The 20,137-nt window shown below is 53.1% G+C and overlaps 7 protein-coding genes across 7 annotated transcripts; 4 read left to right on the forward strand and 3 right to left on the reverse strand.

Moving 5' to 3' along the window:
- Nucleotides 1-263: 263 nt before the first annotated feature.
- Nucleotides 264-7,452, reverse strand: SMAC4_01088 (uncharacterized protein; the record flags this gene model as incomplete). The annotated part of the gene is made up of 3 exons (XM_066089535.1): nt 264-6,929; nt 7,002-7,076; nt 7,138-7,452. 3 exons carry the CDS (start codon nt 7,450-7,452, stop codon nt 264-266), a joined length of 7,056 nt encoding a protein of 2,351 aa, XP_065946579.1.
- Nucleotides 7,453-7,672: 220 nt separating this feature from the next.
- SMAC4_01089 (uncharacterized protein) lies at nt 7,673-10,962 on the forward strand. Its single transcript, XM_066089536.1, has 6 exons — nt 7,673-7,887; nt 7,982-8,108; nt 8,179-8,309; nt 8,372-8,652; nt 8,709-9,682; nt 9,748-10,962. The coding sequence occupies exons 1-6, from the start codon at nt 7,865-7,867 to the stop codon at nt 10,285-10,287; spliced, it is 2,076 nt and encodes a 691-aa protein (XP_065946580.1). The 5' UTR covers nt 7,673-7,864; the 3' UTR covers nt 10,288-10,962.
- A 44-nt stretch (nt 10,963-11,006) lies between these two features.
- On the forward strand, nt 11,007-12,247 carry SMAC4_01090 (uncharacterized protein). The gene is made up of 3 exons (XM_024655167.2): nt 11,007-11,118; nt 11,200-11,686; nt 11,772-12,247. Exons 1-3 carry the CDS (start codon nt 11,027-11,029, stop codon nt 12,171-12,173), a joined length of 981 nt encoding a protein of 326 aa, XP_024511083.1. The 5' UTR covers nt 11,007-11,026; the 3' UTR covers nt 12,174-12,247.
- Nucleotides 12,248-12,503: 256 nt separating this feature from the next.
- SMAC4_01091 (uncharacterized protein) lies at nt 12,504-13,193 on the reverse strand (the record flags this gene model as incomplete). Its single annotated transcript, XM_003350151.1, has 1 exon — nt 12,504-13,193. The coding sequence occupies one exon, from the start codon at nt 13,191-13,193 to the stop codon at nt 12,504-12,506; it is 690 nt and encodes a 229-aa protein (XP_003350199.1).
- Nucleotides 13,194-13,883: 690 nt separating this feature from the next.
- Nucleotides 13,884-14,836, forward strand: SMAC4_01092 (uncharacterized protein). The gene is made up of 2 exons (XM_003350152.2): nt 13,884-14,341; nt 14,446-14,836. Exons 1-2 carry the CDS (start codon nt 14,139-14,141, stop codon nt 14,468-14,470), a joined length of 228 nt encoding a protein of 75 aa, XP_003350200.1. The 5' UTR covers nt 13,884-14,138; the 3' UTR covers nt 14,471-14,836.
- A 59-nt stretch (nt 14,837-14,895) lies between these two features.
- Nucleotides 14,896-17,253, reverse strand: SMAC4_01093 (uncharacterized protein). The gene is made up of 2 exons (XM_003350153.2): nt 16,218-17,253; nt 14,896-16,151 (listed from the first exon to the last, which is right to left on the reverse strand). The coding sequence occupies exons 1-2, from the start codon at nt 16,294-16,296 to the stop codon at nt 15,025-15,027; spliced, it is 1,206 nt and encodes a 401-aa protein (XP_003350201.1). The 5' UTR covers nt 16,297-17,253; the 3' UTR covers nt 14,896-15,024.
- A 324-nt stretch (nt 17,254-17,577) lies between these two features.
- On the forward strand, nt 17,578-19,265 carry SMAC4_01094 (uncharacterized protein). The gene has a single exon (XM_003350154.2). It carries the CDS (start codon nt 17,749-17,751, stop codon nt 19,021-19,023), a length of 1,275 nt encoding a protein of 424 aa, XP_003350202.1. The 5' UTR covers nt 17,578-17,748; the 3' UTR covers nt 19,024-19,265.
- Nucleotides 19,266-20,137: the final 872 nt, after the last annotated feature.

A 20,137-nucleotide genomic window follows, 5' to 3' on the forward strand; every position in this document is an offset into this window, starting at 1 on the left:
CATCGGGATGACAAAATGTTAGCAAGGAACACATCAGCAGCGGGTGACAAAGTAAAGAAAGACCTTTGGTCTCTCTAGTCAAGACCGATTCTTCATAAGTATATTTTCTAAAGACATCTACTCCAGGCCCGGCCAGTATCACCATTACCAACATTTGAGTCGTGAGCCTTCATCTGGGATCACCAGCGCCAAAATATTTCAAACTCGTCAGGGCTCGAAGACCCATCGCTTAAGTCGAGCGACCCCAACCGAGGACCAAGCTCCTAATTGACCCCTATCGCACTTTCATGTTCGCTCCCATCATCTGTATCTTCCTCCCCAATCTCCTCTTCGTCTGCCTCCTCCTCTTCCCCCTCCTCTTCTTCATCGCCTTCTCCATCTTCTTCTTCTTCTTCTTCTTCTTCTTCTTCTTCGTCTTCCGCCTCTTCGCCCCCTTCCTCTTCTTCCTCTGTCCCTTCCCCTACATCACCTTCATGCTCACCTGGCTTTACATCTTCCTCGTCTTCCTCGGCCTCTTCGACCTCCTCGTCACCTTCCTCACCCTCGTCCTCCTCCTCCTCCTCCTCCTCGTCCTCTTCCACTTCAACACCTTCCTCATCTTCATGATCCTCGTCCCCACCTTCGACATCTTCCTCGCCTTCCACATCTTCCATCTCCTCATCAGCATCCTCTTCGCCTTCTTCCTCTTCCTCCGTCTCTCCAATCTCAACAGTTTCCTCAACCCCCTCATGCTCACCTTCTTCATCACCCTCATCCTCGATGTCCCCTTCCACTTCCTCCTCCTCCTCCTCCTCCTCCTCCTCCTCCTCCTCCTCCTCCTCCTCCTCCTCCTCCTCCTCGTCTTCAACATCCTCCGTCTCCGGAACTTCATGCACAACAGCCGAAGCGCTAGCACCACTCCCATTGTGAGGTCTGCCTGAGCTCGTCTTCAACCCCCATCTCATGGGTCCTATCGAGCCACCCTCTGTCGCAAGCTTATGATGGTCAATGCTGCTGCTGCTTCCTGGCCGCTGCTGATTATGCTCATGCTGAGCAGCTCTGGCTACCTGGTTCTTATGCCAGCTCGGCTTTCTTGGCGTCCGCTTTGGCTCTACAGATTTTCTATTCTCATCAGCGTTATCACTGCCTGATTCTGAGCTCGAACTGTATATCGTAGGTCTGCCAGGAGTAATAGGGGTCGTGGCGGACCCGGCAGCAGCACCGACGGCAGCAGTGACATCGACGCTGCGTCTGAGGTTAGGGAATAGTAGCGACGGCGGGATATCGTCCTCGTAGTCCGCCGGCACATCACTGAGATCGCTTTCATCGTCGGCCGAATCGTGGACGCTACCGGGAGGAGAGGACATTGCTTCTTCTTCTTCGTGCTCGTCGTCGGCCATGTGGGTATCGTTATGTCCACCTCTTCTGCTGCGACGACTGCAGGGGCGGTTGTCATCTTCATCATCGGCGTCTTTCATCTCGATATCTTCGTCATTATGGCGAGTAACATCTTCATCTGTCTCTTCGTTATCACTGCCAGCCCCATCATCACGGGTTGCTTGACCCTTCCTTCCGCTACCGCTAGATGCGGAGCCTTTTCGTGATGAAATTCCTCTAGTAGACAAAGGTTTCGGTGGACCCTCTGCGGCCCTCAAGACGGCTTGTTCGGCCTTGCGTAGGACATCGGGTCTCCGAACGCCAAGCTTGCGACCGCGGTGAGTGGCGTCCCCATTGAAGGATAGTTGCTTTTCTGACATCTTATCGGGTTGCTCGGACGGGGCCCGCAGAGAGCCTGAAGCAGCAGCAGCACGATCTCTCTCTTGAAGAGCCGGCAGAATGCTGAGGGTCATGAATTTGGGTTCTTCTCCTTCTGCCGGCTTCTTGGGCGACTCTCCGTCAGCAGTCCGGCCATTCTCTTCCCCGCCAGGCGGTGCCTCTGAAGCAGCCCGCTCAGGAAGCAACTCATGGTGAATGATCGAGTAGCAATCATTGATTAAGTCATCGATCGGTCCAGCTTTCATCAAATTGGCGTTCAGTTTCTTGAGCTCAATGGCTTCCTTCATGGCGTTCAGGGCGGCATGGTTCTCAGCTTCTGGCGTGATGACCCATTCCAGCATCTTCTCAGCCACGGTCTCAAAGTCCTCTGGTGCAACGTTCTTAAAAGGATCCTCATCGTTTGCTGGGATGTCGAAGGCCTTGCGGATCATCTTGAGGTAAATCTGCACACCGTGTTGCCAAAGCTCGTTGAAATGATAAAAGTCGACGCCCTTCTTCCGAATGCGTCGCAGTACGGCCTCAAGATTGGCTCTGTCGTTCATGACAGCCAACAGCCGGGCCATGTACCTGATGTATTGCTCCGTGTAGACATGATGACGACCGGGGCGTTCAGCATCACACTTCCAGACGTTCATCACCATCGTCTTGGTGAACATGTTCTCGCGCAGAACAGCAAAAGCCTTGGAAGCAGCCTCCCTGCTTGCCTCTTTCTTTGCCTCATCTTCCTCGTCTTCAATCTCGTCTCCATCGAACAAGAGACGAGCATGACGAATGATCATACGATGCTGCCAGTTTGACTTGTCCTTATCCCTCAAGTGACGCATGTACCTGAGCATATACTCATGCCAGTCCTCGTGGTTTTCTAGCGTAACCTGTTCACCGCGGCCAGGGGCGAAAGGCTGTCGCTGCAGAATGTCTGCGGCTTCCTGGCGAGGGAGGTCGCCTCGGGTAACCAGCTTATTGATGACAGACAGGATCTTATAGTGCGGCTCAAGGATCGGGTCCTGGCCGTGCCGAGGTTTGGGTAGTGCCCGGACAACCTCGACAGTCTTCTCCAAAGCCTTGATGACCGCTTGAACCGATGGCCGACCGCGCCGGTTCTTCTCGTCGAGCTCCTCCACCGGCTTCTGGTACATCTTCCATAAACACTTCGCTATCATGTATGGATTCTTCCAGTCCTTGGGCTTGCCAGCCATGGCTTTTCGGAACAAGCTCGCGGCGAACTTCCAAACTTGGTAGTCCGACATCTGATTGTGCAATATCTCTTTGTACGTACCATTGCCCGAAGTCTCGATGAAAAACCGGTGCTGGTCCGAATGCATAAAGGGCTCCATGGCAAATGGCTCGCGGCTCGATGCATACATTCGCATGCCAAACTCGTGGTACAGGTCATAGAGCGCCTCGGTATCTCCTTCCGACATTGTATACGCGTTGGAATCTGAAGTCGAAGCATACGAATGCGATAACGCGAGAGTGTAACAATGAATCGACTGGCGCTGGAACTTGACAAGATCCGCCCGGTCCTTGTTCATCTTGTCGGCGGTCCACAGGACCATATCATCCAACTCATAGTCGAAACATTCGGCAAGACGGAACCAGGCATCCCATCTGTCTGGTGTGTACTGGAGCTGCAATCGCAAGAACGTGACTGCGATGCGTAAATCATCCAGAGCACCTGGAGTCTGGCGACGGTTGAGGTCTACACCCTTGAATTTGGTAAGGGCAATCATTCCCAGCAAGAAGAACCAGCCGTGCTTTGCGGGTGCGCTATCCGGTGTGTTGATAGTGACTGCATCTAGGTCGACATTGCCGGTAAGAGCCTTGTACAAATGCAAGGGGTGAATCGGCGTCTTCAGATATTCGTTGAAGTTGCGGTGATTGTGCATCATCTGAGCTGTTGACTTAGCAGAGCCAATAGCTTGCTGCATCGACTCGACGGTGTTTTTGAGGTCCGACTTCAACAAGTCCTTCATTGTCATGCGGTGGGCAAGCAAGCTGATCTTTTCCACCATTGCCAATGCCTGACGCTTCTCGAGCTTCTCAGGTGGGCAATCGTGCTCCTGGACGTCCCAGATGCCTACTCCTAGCTTGAGGCCATGAAGGTCATAGAGGACTTGGCCGAGATAGTCCTCCCAGTTCTCGATATTCTTCAACTTCAAGAGTTCGACCCGCATCATCTTGAGGAAGATCTTATTGGAAGACCTGCAGTATTTCCTTAGACCAAGGACCTGGTGTACGGCGGCCAGATAATCAGCCAGATCGTTCTCGGGCGTCGGGAAAATGTCGGGGTGAAGAATTATTCCCGTCTTCATAACAGCGTATTGCAATGACCATGTTCTCACTTGCATCTCCCTAAGTCTGTTGAGAAATGTTGCAGCTGGAGATCCGCTTGCCGGTGGTTGAATTATTCCTACACTGCCCTCATCCTCGTACATTGCAGCAACGTGGAGAAGACAGCTGACCTTGGCGAGAGCGGCTGATGTAGTCTTGATGTGCTCCTCATCAATGATATCGAACGAATTGTTGTGATTCAGCGCCAGATGCAACGCCTGAATGATCTGGTCATCTAGAGCCTTGAGCATTGTCATGAACAACTCCTTGCGAGCTGCCTGTGGTGTGTTGACGTAATCATCCCGCTCAAAATCATGCACAATAGTTTCGATACTCCGTAGGAAGCACGAGAACTGCTTTGTGGTATACTTGATTTTACCGTAGGCGTCGCCGAGCCTCGACCAGAGCAGCAACCGGAGATCAGTGCTGCTCTTTTCGATGAAGTTCCACAGGTCTTGCAATCCTTGGCTGGCGCAATCTTTAATGGACTTCACGTGTCCGGCAGTCTCGGTGTCTTCGTCCATTGCGTCTTCAGCAGGGTCCGAAGCAGACGAGCTGTTGATGCATACTGAATCAGGATTTAGCACAGGTTCCAAAGTTTCGATAACAGAGACGGGATCGCTCTGATCCTCTTGGAAAAGGCCCAGGAAGAACTCCATGGTTGTGAGCTTGCTAACTTCGCGATCAGCAGCAGCCACCGAAATCTCCGGCATCACGGCGTTGTTTGGAAGAACGATATCGGGAACCGAAGTTGTCGCAAGGTGATCGCGCAGACTGTGCCAGCAATTAAGGATGTGTTCACGGGGTACACCTTCACTAACTGTAATGTAGACCACAGCTGCCCAGAGGAAGCGAAGTGTTAGATCATCATCGGTGTCGAGATGGCGCCGCCGGCTAGCTTCCGTAGCTAGATCCCACCACCTCCCCAATCTTATCCTCGCTCTAGTCCGCGTAGTTAGGTCCACGACGCTGTTAGGGTTCGTGATCCGCTCATACACATCCAAGTGTAACTCGAAAAGCATGAGAACCAGACGGGCAATGTTTGTAAGAGGCTGGCGCTTGCTTTCATCGCTCAACTGCCATTGCTCAAGGTCGTAAACAACCAGTTGGTGGATTCCTTCGTCCAAACGGCTGATGACTTGGACAACGGCAACCTTCATCTGATCCGACCATTTCTCTGTCGAGTAGCCCTCTGAAAGAGCCTTAATGTACTCATAGACGACATCCTGAATTGTGTTCCAGCCCGAGTTCATTCTCGTAACGAAACCACGAATATTCCGCACGTCGTCGAACTGGGGCGGTTCAACAGCCCTTTGGGCTGGTGATTTTGAGTGTTCTAGAAAAGCAGACAGGCTGAGTGGTGGGCTTTCCCTGCCGTCCAGCAGAATGCTTGCCGTTTCTTCGTCGAAATGAAGTATCGCCTCACGTAGGTCAGTTGTTGCCGGATTTTGGATCTTACTCGTTCGATCATCAGAAGCGCAGGAATCCAGGATCTCGGTTATCCTGTCCAGAGTATCGCGGTCTGTCACGCCCAAATTTTCTAGCAGATTTTTGGTCATCTGAAAGAGGTTCTGGTCGGCGGCTTGGAAGGGCTGAAGCTGAGTGGCCAGTAGCGTGGCAGGGTCCATGGCCTCCTCCGGTGCAGTGTCCCTTCGCCTTGTCCTTTTGCTCCTCTTGGTCTCGCCTTTCTCCTCATCTGCTGGATCTGGTATGCCAGCGGCAGATTGCGAACGTTTCCTTGTTGGCAACGATGTACGGTCCTTTTGGGGCTGATCCGTTTCTTTGGGTTCTTCAATAATAGTAACTCTGGTCTCTCTAACCCTGGATTCGGCTTCTTCAGTGTCCTGTGCCTTAGACTTCTCGACCACAATGGCCTCAGCCACCGTCTCCTCCTGTATGTTGTCTTCAGGGGGCTGCAGCTGTTTATCAATCTCCATTTGAACATCTTCGTCTTCAACGATCCCTTCTGGTAGTCGGATAGTGATAGCTTGGCCAGAAAAGCCATGCTCTGCAACGAAGTGAACCAACGCAATACCAAGTTCAGTCCAGGAGTAGCTCGGGAGGGCCACGACAGGACGAGGTTGGCTGACCTCGTCGGAGTCCGGTCGTGGGGCAGCTATAGCTTTTGTGTAATCCGGGAGGGATGGTATCGGATCGATGTAACGCTCCAAGAACTTGGGGAGACTTTTTTCACGGAATGCCTTCATTATAGGGTGACTTAGGGCCATCTTGTCGTCCAGGACCTCGAGTTGTCGTTTTAGCTGTTCACCGGCGAATCCTTCGGCGAGCGATGGCGGCTCAAAATCGGTAACAGCGGGGTCATCGTCCAATTCCACAGCCGCCTCCAGACTGTACCGACTAAGCCTTGCGCTCTTGAGAAAAGCGGCAACCCTCGCAGTCTTCCTCCACAAGTCGGCATCGGAGGGGTCATAGTCGAGGGCAGCGCTGAACTCGTCCAAGGCTTTCCTGGCATCATTTTGAATGGCGGGATCCTCGTAATCGAACTCGCTACCCTGCTTACTGGCCCGTGCCTTGTGTTTTATCCGATCGACGATGAATTGGCCGTGGTTCTTGAAAGATAGGTATAAAGTTTGCGGTAGAGTGCTGGCAATTCCATCTACATCGGCAGCGCCAACCTCCAGCCCCTGGGCAAGGGTGGGTTCGATGACAAGCGTGCCATCTGGTCGCTCTTCGGTGCGTTCATACTCGGTCTTGCTCTCGGGGTATCTGAATATCTCGGACTCGAAAAGGGCATTGTAGGCGTCGGAGGCTTCGTCAAAGAATCGGGGGCCCTGGGAGTGGAGCTTGAGGGCGTTCTGGAATAGTTTCAAGGCATCGTCGACCTGTAACAAGGCTTGTATAAGTCACTGTGCAGAAGACGGACGTTCCAATCATGGCGGAGAGACAATATGTACTTGAATTTGCTTGGTGGTATCGATTTCCTCGTCGACGTTCTCTTCGGGCTCGACGTTGATCGCCTGAAAGGTTGGCTACAGGAAACACACACAAGTTAGCAAATCGATGGCACTCCAATCTACCGGCCAATCTTACCATGTTGCCAGAATCGATATTTATATCATGCGGTGGTTTGGTGGATAAGAGTGAGGACGCAACGATAGAGAGATGCCAAGTGTGTATACGGTAAAGCCCTATGGGAACTTGTGAATGTTGGGCCAAAGGGCAGTGAGTTGTCGAAGGAGAGGTACTGGTAGTTGTCAGGTCGCGACCCCAAAGTGAGACGCGATCAGGTTGCGGTGTTGGAGAGCCAGGTAAATTAATTGTTAGTGCAACCCATGCTGTGCCAGAAGGGTTCACAACTCCATACGGCAGGCATCGCAGGGATGATTGGTCAGAAACAATGGGCATGTGGCCTGTGCCTTCAAGCTACTTCCCCTGTCTCCATTCGCAATCGCATGACGGACAGCCAGGGTAGGTGCCCGAGCTGGAGCTCCTGCCGGGGCTGAGCTTCCATGCGCTGGCGGTACATGCACTGCAGTGGCAGTTCCCCCACTGGAACGCAAGCACCATGGAATCCACGAACATCGACTCAAAACAGCTGTGAATAAGCCGAACACCACCAAAAGTTGACGATCCCTCTTCCGTCCATCTTCCCGTTTTCGTCCCGATCTTGGACAAACAACAGGTCGACCGACTGTTGGCGACGACGTATTTCGACAACACCGGCAATTGCGCCACCGAAGCCTAGTCGCTGCCTAGTCGCTGTAAACCAACCAACCATCAACATCCCGCCGCAGCCTGGCGGTTCATTGCCATCACCATGGTTGCGCCAGCTGTCCCCGAGTTCGTGATGCCCCGTTCCGAGTTTCAGCCAACCCTTTGACTTGGTCCTCCAAGAAAGCGCATTCAAGACTTCAACTAACGTTTTCTTGGGCAGGATCACCGAGGAGATACTCCACGAAGCGGTTGACACTCGTACCGAGTCTCTGAGCTCACTCAGGGAGCTTGGCCCCCCCGATCTCGTACACCTTGTCAAGCAACCCCTGAAGAACCCCGGAAAGCACGTACGTACCAGTCTCTCCGATTTCTTTCAGATGCAAAACGGCAACAAACGCTGACCTACAGATCCATCAGTACGGTGTCTATCACCATGTCACCGGCGTCGACGCGTCTTCCTCGGCCAGTTTGGCGGCTTACATCAACACCCTGACCTACAAGGAGTTTGGCCATTCCGCCACTGCCAAAACCGTCGAAGGCACTTACTGGTAAACACTACTCTTTGGCCGACTGCGTCCTGAGCTTTACCTAACAAACACACTCGTTCCAGCTGTTACAATGCCTTCTCCCGCGTCGACATGCGCGTACACGCCCCCTTCCCCGGCTCCGTGGAGAGTTACTGCGTTGACGAGCGGGGCGAGAAACGAAAGGCGACCGACGAACTTTGGCTCGAAACATACCTCTGTAGTGTCCTCCGCGCATACTCGTATGCCGACGATGGTAGCGGCGATACAATCAGAAAGATTATGGGCGTCCGGCGTTTCAACCCGGTGACCAGTACCGAGACCGAGCACAAGTTCCTCAGCGCGGCCGAGCAGCTCTTCTTCAGGGGTAACGCTCCCCCGTTGTCCACTCTGTATAGATGCCGTTCACTGACTTTCTTGTAGGCTGGCAACTTGGTTCAGACTCCGTGGTGCAGGTGCCAAACAATGTCTCTAACCACTTGACAGCCGGACTCCTAAAGTATTTCTCTACGACAGGACGCCATGCTTCCGGCATCAACCTCTTCGAGAAGCTTCGCTCGCAAAATGTTGAAGTGGCTTCTCTCTTGGCAAAGGTGCTCTTCATGGGATACGAGGAGGTGCAAGGAGTCCGTGTCTTGTACGAGGCCCTCAAGGAGTCACCCATGGATTACGTTATGCTTGATACCCAGGCCGAATTCCTTCTCAAGAAGTCCGAAACCGCTCCAACTCCAGAACTGAGGGAGGAAAGATTGCGCATGGCTCTCGGCTGCGCAGACCGAAGTACGATAGCCGCTCCCAGCGAGTTCGGCACATGGGCAAGACTGGCCCAGGTCTACGTTGCGATGGAGGATTGGGAAAACGCCTTGACCATCCTCAACTCGTGCCCCATGTTCACATACCAGGACAAGGATGCGCCAGTCATGCCAGAACCGAAAGACGTTAACCTACCGACCCTCCCAGAGACAAGGCTAGACGAGATAGACAGCGAGCCAGATTCGAGGTTCTCTGAGCAAGTAGACCCAAGCCTGCTCGGTCTTCGCGCAGCTGCGTATAGGGGAACATTCAAGCAGGCATACAGCATTCTCACCGAGATGACTGCCAAGATTGGCTGGGATCAACTTCTCAAGATCAGAAGCAACGTGTTTGTTATGGAAGACGAATACCGAAACGAGAAGCAGGAGCCTTCTTACCCTGCCAAGCGGAACGCGAGTACCGATGCTCTCCGTGGAACCCCGGATCATACTACGAACGGCGAAGCCGCACCCAAGGAGGGTGCCGAAAGTGAAGAGAATGCGGACGAGAAAAAGAATGATACTTTGGCTGCTGAGCAAACGGAAGACCTGGAGAGACCTCCTAGCGCTATCGACCCAGAGGTAGTCCGCAAGGCCGAAGAAAACGTGAGTCTCTAAGCTGATGCTTCTCCATGGCAGTTTGTTTTGGGTACAATGCTAACGCGTGATAGGGTGATAACGAGGATCACTTCTCCCGTCTCAACAACAAGCGTCTATGTGAACGGTGGCTGGACAGCTTGTTCATGGTTCTTTACGAAGACCTTCGCGTATATACCATCTGGCGCACCCAGATGGCTCAATACAGGGCGCAAAGTATGCAGTACAAGAAGTCGGCGGAAGAGTGGGAGATTCTCGGCAGTCTCGCTGAACGTCTACAACATACGGACGAAGCGGTTGAAGCCTACCGGGCGTGCTTGGGTCAGCGCTTCAGCCCCAAGGCTCTTACTGGTATTCTCAAGGTGTTCGAGAAGCAAAAGAGCACACGCGAGACTGTCGCCGCTCTTATCAGGTTGGTGACTTGGCAATATCGGTGGTACAGCGAATTCTCTCCCGAGCTACTCCATACCATCCGGACACTCATCGAGGACGAGGGTGCTGTGAAGGTCAGGAGTATCATCCAGGCGACCAACCTGCCACAGAACGTTCTGGACTTGACGCATCATTATGCAGCGTTGTGTGCTACTTTCCGCAGCAGCGGAACCGACGGCTAGGTTGCTAAGGCCTGTTGCTGGGGGACGACCATAAAACCCTCTACACGGTACGGATGTTTACATGGTGACTGTGGCCCAGGGGAGAGCAATCGCAGAATAATTAGTATGAGAGCGGTGTTATTATTAATGGAGAGTTTAAGCGGCTTGATGAGAGAAGACAAGGTATCCAAAATTTCAGGCGAACCATTTTAGGGTCTTGGATCCGTGGATTGGCGCGAAAACACCAGTTCATGGGGGCCCCCCTTTGACTCCGAGGAGCCCCCGTCATCAGGCCGGTCTTGCCCATGACGGGACCGGCCCCGGTTGGTCCCCATCCGTTCCACAAGGCGGCGTCCATCCTCCTACATGTAAAGTTTGGTCCCCAGTTCGCGCTCCGACCTTGGAACCTGCAGGAAGCTTGCGGTTTCTTTGCTATCCCCGGAGGTGCGGGGCTACATGGTACCTTACGGTGCCACCATCAACGTCATTAGAAGCGTGGGATAGAGAGCCCAAATACGTTAGTGCCAGCACAATGGAAGTACGTGTACGTACTGTAACATGCCAAACAGGCACCACAAAACGATCGGGCGATGGAGAAGAATACATTGGAACGGATAGGAAAGCCGAGCTCTCCACCGTTCGTGGGAGGAGAAAGTGGGGGTTTGCTCAAGAGAGGGGTTCCTAGCTTTATAAACAATGTTTACCTTCCCCTCTGAAGTCATCTTTGAATCTCAATCATCTGAACTTTCTGTTGTCTTTCATGTTGCCCATTTCACTTGCAATTCCCAAGATACCGAACATCACAAACACCACCAGACACTTTTTCAGCAAAACAAACATCATGTCTACCACGTAAGTACCCATCATTGGGTGACGTAGTGTCTAGAGCTCCCCACCCTCAAGAAGCTCAGCTAAGCTCTCAACTCTCAACAGCAGCAAAACTTACAAGCTCAACACGGGAGCTGAGATGCCCGCTGTCGGCCTCGGTACCTGGCAGTCCAAGCCCGGTCAGGTCGAGAAGGCCGTCGAGGCTGCTCTCCGTGCCGGCTACACTCACATCGACACCGCGTACGCCTACGGCAACGAGAAGGAGGTCGGCCAAGGCATCAAGGCCTCGGGCGTTCCCCGCGAGAAGATCTGGCTCACCACAAAGCTGGACAACGACTGGCACAAGCACGTCGCCGAGGCCATCGACACCTCGCTCAAGAACCTCGATACCCCCTATGTCGACCTCTACCTGATGCACTGGCCCGCCAGTCTTGACAAGCAGAACCCCAAGCAGGTGTACAACGACTGGGACTTTGTCGATACCTGGCGCGAGATGCAGAAGCTGGTCGACACCGGCAAGGTCAAGAACATTGGTGTCAGCAACTTTGGCGTCAAGAACCTTGAGAAGCTCCTCAGCGCTGAGAGCACCAAGGTAAGAAAGACTTATGATCCTCCCCTCTGAAGCGTCGTGGTGGACTGCTGAGGTGAGGCCCTTTTACTGACACATCGAATCGCAGATCGTCCCCGCCGTCAACCAGATCGAGCTCCACCCCGGCAACCCGTCCCCCAACCTCCTCAAGTTCTGCGAGTCCAAGGGCATTCACTGCACGGGGTACTCCCCCTTGGGCAGCAGCGACTCGCCGCTCTACAAGCTCGACAGCCTCGCCAAGCTCGCCGAGTCCAAGGGCAAGACTGTGCAGCAGGTCCTCCTCCAGTGGGGTGTCCAGAAAGGCTGGAGTGTGCTCCCCAAGAGCGTCACTGAGGAGCGCATCAAGGCCAACTTTGACCTTGATGGCTGGAGCCTGACTGATGAGGAGATTGCCCAGATTGATGAGGTTCACAAGCAGAACAGCTTCAAGGTCTGCGGCGACGACTGGCTGCCTGTTAAGGTCTTCTTCGGCGCTGGTGACAGCGACTAAATGTCGTAACACCTTTTCAACTGAAAAAAAAAGATGTCGGTTGGAGGCACCTGTAGTTAGATGAAAAAAAATAAAAATAATGAATAATGACCCTTTTCCAGAAAATGCTCAAGAGAGTAATGAGATATGACACCCATACACCACGCCCGCTTTTTCCATGGCTGGCTATGCTCTGTGACCACACAACTGTGACATCCATCCCGACCAACTCCTCGCTCACCAACATCCGTCGGCGCAATAAGCCTTTTTGAATTCCAAACAAAACCCTCGGCCCAAGCACGAACATGGCGCCACCTCATCGCCGAAGAATCAAGCCAAATCCAACCCTAACTAGAGCTTGGCCTTCCGCCCCCTTTCCCTTTCCCTTTCCCTCTCCTCCTCCTCCCTCACCACCTCCTTCACTTGTTCCCTGATCCTCCTCGCCAACTCCCCCCCCTCCTCCTCATCCAAATCCTCCCTCTTGCCCCTCCCAAACATGGTACTCGTGAACCGTTCCGCCTCCCTCAGCCCCGGCCTGGGAATCACATGGAAATGCATATGCTCCACGACCTGCGCCGCCGCCGCCCCGTTATTTTGCACCACGTTCCAGTCCTTGATGCCCGTCGCCCGCGTCACCGCCTCTGACAGGATCCGTAGGTATCTACCCAGCTCGGCGGCTTCGTCGGAGAAAACGTCGGTTAGTTTGGCGGCGTGCCGGCGCGGGCAGAGCAGCAAGTGGCCTGGGGAGAGGGGCATGATGTCCAGAAAGGCAACCAGCAAAGGGGTGGAGAGGAGGAGGAAGGTTTGTGGATGCGGGGAGGTGGATGTGGATGGGGGAAAGGGGGTCGGTGGGGAGACGGGCGAGTAAGGGGGGAAGGTGGAGGAGATGTGGCAGAAGGGACAGTTGGGTTGGGTGTCGTTGTCGTCCGCGCTGTTCGTGGTTTTCGAGGCGGGAAGGCCGGGATCGAACATGTTGGCGTCGGGGACGATGGAGGTTGGAGTTGGTGTTGCTGGGGGTTTCTTGTCGTTTGAGGAAGCCATGGTTGTTGAGATATTTGTGGTGAAGAGCGTTGTGATGTTGTTTGAGTATTCGTAAGGTGTGAGTTGAAAAGCCGATGGTTAAACTTGTTGTTGTGAAGAGAGACTCAAGAGAAGGGTCAACAAGTGATGCCAGAAGTGAACTCTATGTATATAGGTGCTAGGTGATGCCGAAGGTGATGCCGGAAATGATTGTTTGCTGAATGCCGTGCGCCGTAACCAAATGCAACAGGAAAGTCAAAAAAGGAAAACGCCTTTTTCTCCGTGACCAATCCAGAAACGAAACGCTCGCTGTGATTCTTTATGTATGATTTCAAACTGATGAGGAGTTGTGAAGAAAGTGGAATTCGGGACGAAAGGCCCGGGGATACGATCTGAAAGACAATCAATGTCCATGCCCGGCCCGTTCCCACCTGTGCATCACACCTCCGCTTGCCGGCGGGACCTGAGCCGGCCCATTCAGCGCAGGGCACCGCTGGAAACAACATGAACCTCGGCCTCCAAACCCCACCGAAAACGTGGGGGAATTGCCTGCCGCGTTGGCAGGTACCCGCGGAAGTGTGGAGACCTTTTGACAGGGGCAACTTGCATTCGCAAGGTCCAGAGAACTTTTGTCATTCAGTTCTTTCCGTTTTGTCAGAGTCTGGAACTTTCTGCCTCAGCGTCCCGCCTTTTTTTCCCTCCCATCGATTCGTTGTCGCGTCCGTCGTCCGTAGCAGCACCTCAGTACTATAGTGAAACTCGCTTCTCTATAGCGCCCCGCCCTCTTTGTCGCAAACCACTCCACCGGTAATCGTTCAACCATCACGGCATCAACCGAACAGCCTACCTAACATCATCTGTCGCACATTCATCGCATTACATCGTCGCCGACTATACAATTACCAAATTTCCTTCGACAATCGAACAAACCCGACGACAAATAACCCCCCCGAAAAACACGACATAATGTCTTCCCGCGAGCAATACCAAGTCCCCAACTCCCAGGGCTTCACCACCGGCGCCTCCAACAACGACGGCAACAGCGGCGGCAGCAGCGTCATGTGGTACACTTGCGGTGACTGCGCGGTCCGTGTGCCGCTTGAGAAAGGCGCCCCCATCCGTTGCCAGAAGTGCGGTGCGCGTGTTCTGTACAAGGAGCGCACTAAGAGGTATGTTTCGTCCGAAGGGTTTGTGGAGGGACCTGAGCGGAGAGGATAGAAGAATCTGGTCAGGCGGGAGGAGAACAATATGCTAACGCTTTGGGGAATTGCAGAATGGTTCAGTTCGAGGCTCGCTAAGTGCTTTTCATTAGATTTGGGGCAAAAGAAGAGGGGCGGTCGATCTTTCGATACCGGGCTGAAGTTCTCGTCTCGCCAAAACCGGCTTGGAGGTATTAATGCTGAGGAACGAGCCGGGCTAGGCTTGAGGCGACGGGGACAGATTGTTGAGGGAAGCTGTGGCCTTGGAGGTTCGGACTGTCGATACTCTGGTGTAATTGCACACCATGACCGGTGGTTCAGAATGGCCCAGCTTTAAGCCCATGGCTCGAGGTGACCAGAAGAGGGAAGACATCACATTCATCACAATATCATGATGGCGGCGTTCTGGGAAATATCGGTAGACTTGTGGGAATTCATACACAGAAAGCATTGCTTTTCATCATCAACACCAACAACATTGAACAGATCAGTTCTGTATCGCTTTTTCATTATTGATCATGTTTTTGCCACCTAAAATGTTGGTATGGTATCACTCTAAAACGCCGGTTGTATGCTAAATGCCCATCTCCTCTGTATCTCTTTTCGTTACCATTGCTCCGTAGGATGCTGCCTTGCAAAATAACCAGCCCCTATCACCTCTGCTGAGTGTGGAGGTACTTTGCAAAACTTGCCTCCGCCAAAACCGAGTCATCCTCACCCTGCATGGCAGCGGCGTACCTCGCCTGCAGTCCCTCGCGGTCATACTCGTCGTTCGGGTCGTCGCCAGCTTCCTCATCACTCTCCTCATCCGTGCTCAGCGGCTCGGGGGCCTCTCCATCATTAACATCGCCGACTGTGACATCGCCCGCCGTATCACCCATCGACATGCCCTTCATCATCTTGTTGAGTTCCCTCTCCCGAGCCTTCTTCTTGTTCTCCTCCCTTTCCTCGCGCCTTCTCTCGAGCTCAGGCTGATAGTCGCGCTTGAACTCTTCCGCCTTGTCCTGCACCGCGGCAAAGAATTCGTCAATGCCCGTTCCGTACAATGAACTGACACCGACAACGCTGAGATGTGCGTAAAACTCCTCCAACATCAGACTCATGCTGTTCAACAGCGAGCCCATGTATCCGCTGCCCGATCCCATGCCGTCGCCACTGCCCTCCGCTCCGCCAAACGCGTTGTTGGTCTCGTCCTCCTGCAGCGCAGCCTGGAAAGCATCGTAGTCGGTCATCCACTCCTTGGCGAAGGCCGGGTCCTTGACATCGGACTTGTTGAACACCAGAATCATAGGCAGCTTGGTCTTGTAAAGGATACTGCAGGCGTAAAGCATGTTGCTCATGAAGGTCGACGTCGAGGCCGTCCGGGGGGTGTCGATGATGTAGGCGATAACGGTGGGGAAGGACGAGGCGAGCGACTCGAGGAGGATCTGGCCCGAGGCGGACCAGACGAACACCTCGATCTGACCCGGCGTATCGACGAGGATGTGCTTGATGGGCGTATGCGCAGGGTCGTCGGGCTTGGGGGTTGTGCGCTTCTCAAGCAGACCGAGGACCTGGTCGACTTTTGTAGCGAAGAGGTTGAGCGATGTGAGAATGCCGCCGTTGGGTCCGAGGTTGTACTGCTTCATCACCTCCTTGTAGTTGACCGAGTCGCGGATGTCGATGTTGCTCTCGAAGGGCGAGTGGGTGACTGCTGGGTCGAGGTTGATGACATAAGGAGGCTCTTTCTTTCCGTGGAGATGGGCATTGATCTGTTGCATAAAGGTCGTCTTGCCAGATCCTGGAGATAACGGTTAGATGTTTGACTCGGCTCGCGACTGGTGAAGCTCGAAGCATGACAACTTACCGGCCATGCCAACGCAGACGATGGCAACAGGCTGGTCAGCCTTAGCGGCAGACGATGCCGATGCCGAAGTTGAAGCCATTGTGTGTCAACAATGTCTTGATGTGGGAGATTGTTTGTTGATTTCTGTGCTGTCGCGCGGGTAAAACTGGAAGCCCCTTGCAGATTTGAGTTTGCGCCGGAGATGGTGTTGTAGTGTCGGGAGGAAAGTTTGACGGATGTCGTAAACGGCGGGGTCACTAAAGATGGCCGCAGGTGGTTGCGACGGGGTGAATGTCCGGGGGGCGTAGAGGGGCAACGCCGCAAAAAAATGTCCGTCGATAGCGGGCGAGAAGGTTTCCATCAACGGCAGGGGTGGGGCGGAAGGTCTTGGCACTTTTGTTTCATTGACTTTGGAACCTCAATTGATTCTATTTTCCCCTTCTTCCCACACGTTTTCCATCCTGTCTCCGTGTTCCTCAACATCCTCTCTGTTCCATATCCGACCGCCCCCAATATCATCCTCAACAAACATGAACTAAATCTGCTGCCGACCTGGATTTGCTATCATGCGTATGTTAACAGCCCATACAACATGTTTGACAGGTTCTTGTCTTCAGCCGAGCCGCTGTTAATCTACGAGCACCATAGCCCTGAGCCGCAGTTGTCAATCAACCTGGGAAACTCGCAGTTTCTATTCTTTGATTTATACACTGGTATTTGAGTGCCCAGATATTTCAAGGTCCCAATGGCCGGATGGAATGACTCGCCAGGGGCCGTCGAGCCCTACAAGTTTCAATGACCTCCAAGGCTATTGTTCAATGAGGTTTGTCCACTTGCTCAGTTCCAACTAATCCTTTCATGCCCAGCAACGATGACGGATATGGAAGGATTGTGAAACGGTTGGAGAGCTTGTCAAAGTGGCAATTTAAAGCTATTGAACCAGCATAGCACCCAATGAGGGAAAATGCGTCTCACGTCATCCCCAAGAAACGGTCAGGAACTACAGCCAGGATGCTGGCGGGGCAAACCACCAATACCAATGACCGCTAACCATGTTGAGCGGGTGGTTGTGGTCCCGCGCTGGGGAGGGCGCAGCCTCGGTGGCCTCTTATCGCGTCAAAACTCTTCAAAACGGTAGATGATGAGAGCTGGGTTGTGAAATATGGTAAGCCACAAACGTAAAAGGCAAGATCCATCTGTTCTGTACTACGGGAGGCAGAGTGGCCGGGGACCAAGCGGTCATCTACGAGGTGCCGCTCCTGGTACTCAGCCCTGCCAACCTCCACCCTCCACGTTCTATCCCATTTTACCCCAAGCTGACCCCGTAGATCCGCTGGGTTATCTCCCTCCCACTCCCTCTCTTGCTTCATTTCTCGTCTTACACCAACACAAGATTCATCACTTGAGTTTCGGCCAAATCCCAGCAACTCACCACATCCAGGCTCTGGAATCAGCTACCTACTACGCTCTCCTTACGACTCTACCTCTATAGAGGTATATACACCTTCATTTATCGGTGTCACACATCTGCTTACGGCGCCCATTGCCCACCATGTTGCGCAAGAAGGAAGCCTTCACCGTCATCACACCTATCCCGGGCTTCATCCCTCGACAGTTGGCCATCGACATCCTTCATTCTCATTCCGAGGTCATCAATCTCAACCCGCTTGTTCTCGACCACAAGCCCATTGCGGCCCCTCAGAATGCAGAAACGGATGAATATTATGCGACATGGTACGAGATCACTGAACGAGTCACGTTTGTACCTGGGATTGGGAGGATGGGAGCTTCCATCATCAAGTTCAACGGCTGCTTTCACGACATGCCATGGGGGCTTCAGACTCACATCTACGCCCCCATGAATGTTGATCTACGCAACAAGTATCGCATCGCCGGCAATCAACCAAACTACGAGCCTCCAGAGCAACTTGAGATTGGATTGGCGGCTCTTGGGGCGCCCTCGGACGGGCTGTACCTCCGTGAGGATATCGAAATCAAGTGCAGCCGCACTGTTATGAGCTTCGTCAAGTCACAGATGAAGAAGGCGGGTGGGGAAATGGTGAGACGCATCATCAAGAAGGCCGAGTTGCTGGATGCTGGCGTGCTTCAGGCCATGATTGAAGACGGGAAGCTGAAGACATTCAACCCGGCCGACAAGAGGAACACGGTTCGACGATCGACGATGCAGTCTCCAGGTCCTCAATTCTCGCCGACCTTTGCCAGTTCGTCGGTCTCTGGGACACCACCTCACTCTCCACCACCAATGTCTCCCGGCATTCCCTACCAGATCCCGCGACCGCTGTCTGCTACTCCAAGTCAACACCGGCCAAATACCTCGGAATCCTACAGCCGCCCTAATAGTCATGGAAAGGCACCCGCGGCTTTCGGCTACGGAACGCCAAATGGACCACAGGAGTTGCCTGCAACCAACTCTGAACCGGCCTCGAACGGTCCGATCGAGATGCCAGGCGACTTCTATCACGCGCCATCAAGCCTTCAGCCTCATTCTCAGCCATCTTCCAACCGAAATTCCAACCAGTCATGCACGTCCGACAGGCCACAAGCAAGCCCGAACCCATCGTCACACAGCGGTTTCCCGTCTCCAGGTCTGGACAAGAATTTTGGACTGCAAACCCACCAGGAAACGTCTGAAGAGCACAGGGATGAGACTTTGAAGAAGCTCGACCCTCGTATCCCCCATCCGTCTCACTACGCTCCGTATAACCCAGCAGATTACGGTCCCGTGGACCCATTGAAAGTTCCTGGCAATCAGTATCATCAGGCCCCACAGGCTCAACAGCTGTATAAAAACACGTATACACGGTGATGGAAGACAAATTTTGATAGGTTCATCAATGTGGTTGGTAATGGTTGGGAGACAGACAGGGAGTTATGTGGTGGTTTTTGGAAGTTCTTATACCCCTTCGCTTTCTTCTTCGCTGTGTAGTTGTACACGGACTTGAAACAACTTAGAGACCATGGATATTTGTTGGATAAAGTGAAAAAGGCCGATTCAGGCATCCCTGTTTTTCACCAACGGCCTTCGCCCTCGGAATAAACTCATTGTAATTCTTCGCTTTGTAGACCACTTATTGTCTCATAGTGCTCAAGAAAAATTCCTCCACAGCACTTTCAGGCAGCAAGATTTCAAAATGGGTGTCACCCGTTCATCATATTCACGGCATTCACGGCATGTGCGTGAATGTGGTGGAATATCAAATACGGGCCCCATAACTTCTGGCCAAGAGCCAACGCTAACCCAGAAATGGTTAAGACGGCGGCCGCCCCACAGGCAACCTGGAAGCTCTTTGGTCTCGACGGTCGAGACCCCGACTTCATTCTTGAGTTGAACTTTCAGCTCCGCCTTTGGTCATTCGTTCAATTCTCACAACCACCAATATTCTGTTTCTAAGATTTGCCAAGAATCAATAACAAAAACCATTTGAAGTCCCTCAACATAAAACATCTGCGTCTTCGAAAATGGGTATCGGAGCATTAACATTCTCTCAACAGTCGGCGGTGCAGAAGCTGCGGCATCCTATCAGACGGAGGGGTCTCAGTCATCAACACCTCCAAGAAAGAAAGCGACAAGTGAGTTTTCCGTTGCAGCCAAGCTTGGGCTTTGTGAATGAAGTCATTGCTGTCCCTATATAGTATGATGACTGCAGTGAAACAACTTGTTTTCCGTTTTGAGTGCCGTTCTGCTGCTGTGCCTTGTGCCTTACAAACTTCTTGTCCATGGTGAAGAGGCGGCAGGGACAAGACATACCGTGGAGAAAACGGTGGACTTGAAAGTGAATTACACAGCTTGGTACTTGCAAAGGTTATCGAGTCCACCCAACCCCCCCCCCCCCCCCCCCCCCCCCCCCTCCCGCCTCTGTATGTGCGTCATGAATAGCTTAGTTGAAAACTTCTTCGCTGATGTCTAGTGAGCGCTTATG

Source organism: Sordaria macrospora, chromosome 3 (genome assembly GCF_033870435.1).
Source record: "Sordaria macrospora chromosome 3, complete sequence".
Classification (NCBI taxonomy): domain Eukaryota; kingdom Fungi; phylum Ascomycota; class Sordariomycetes; order Sordariales; family Sordariaceae; genus Sordaria; species Sordaria macrospora.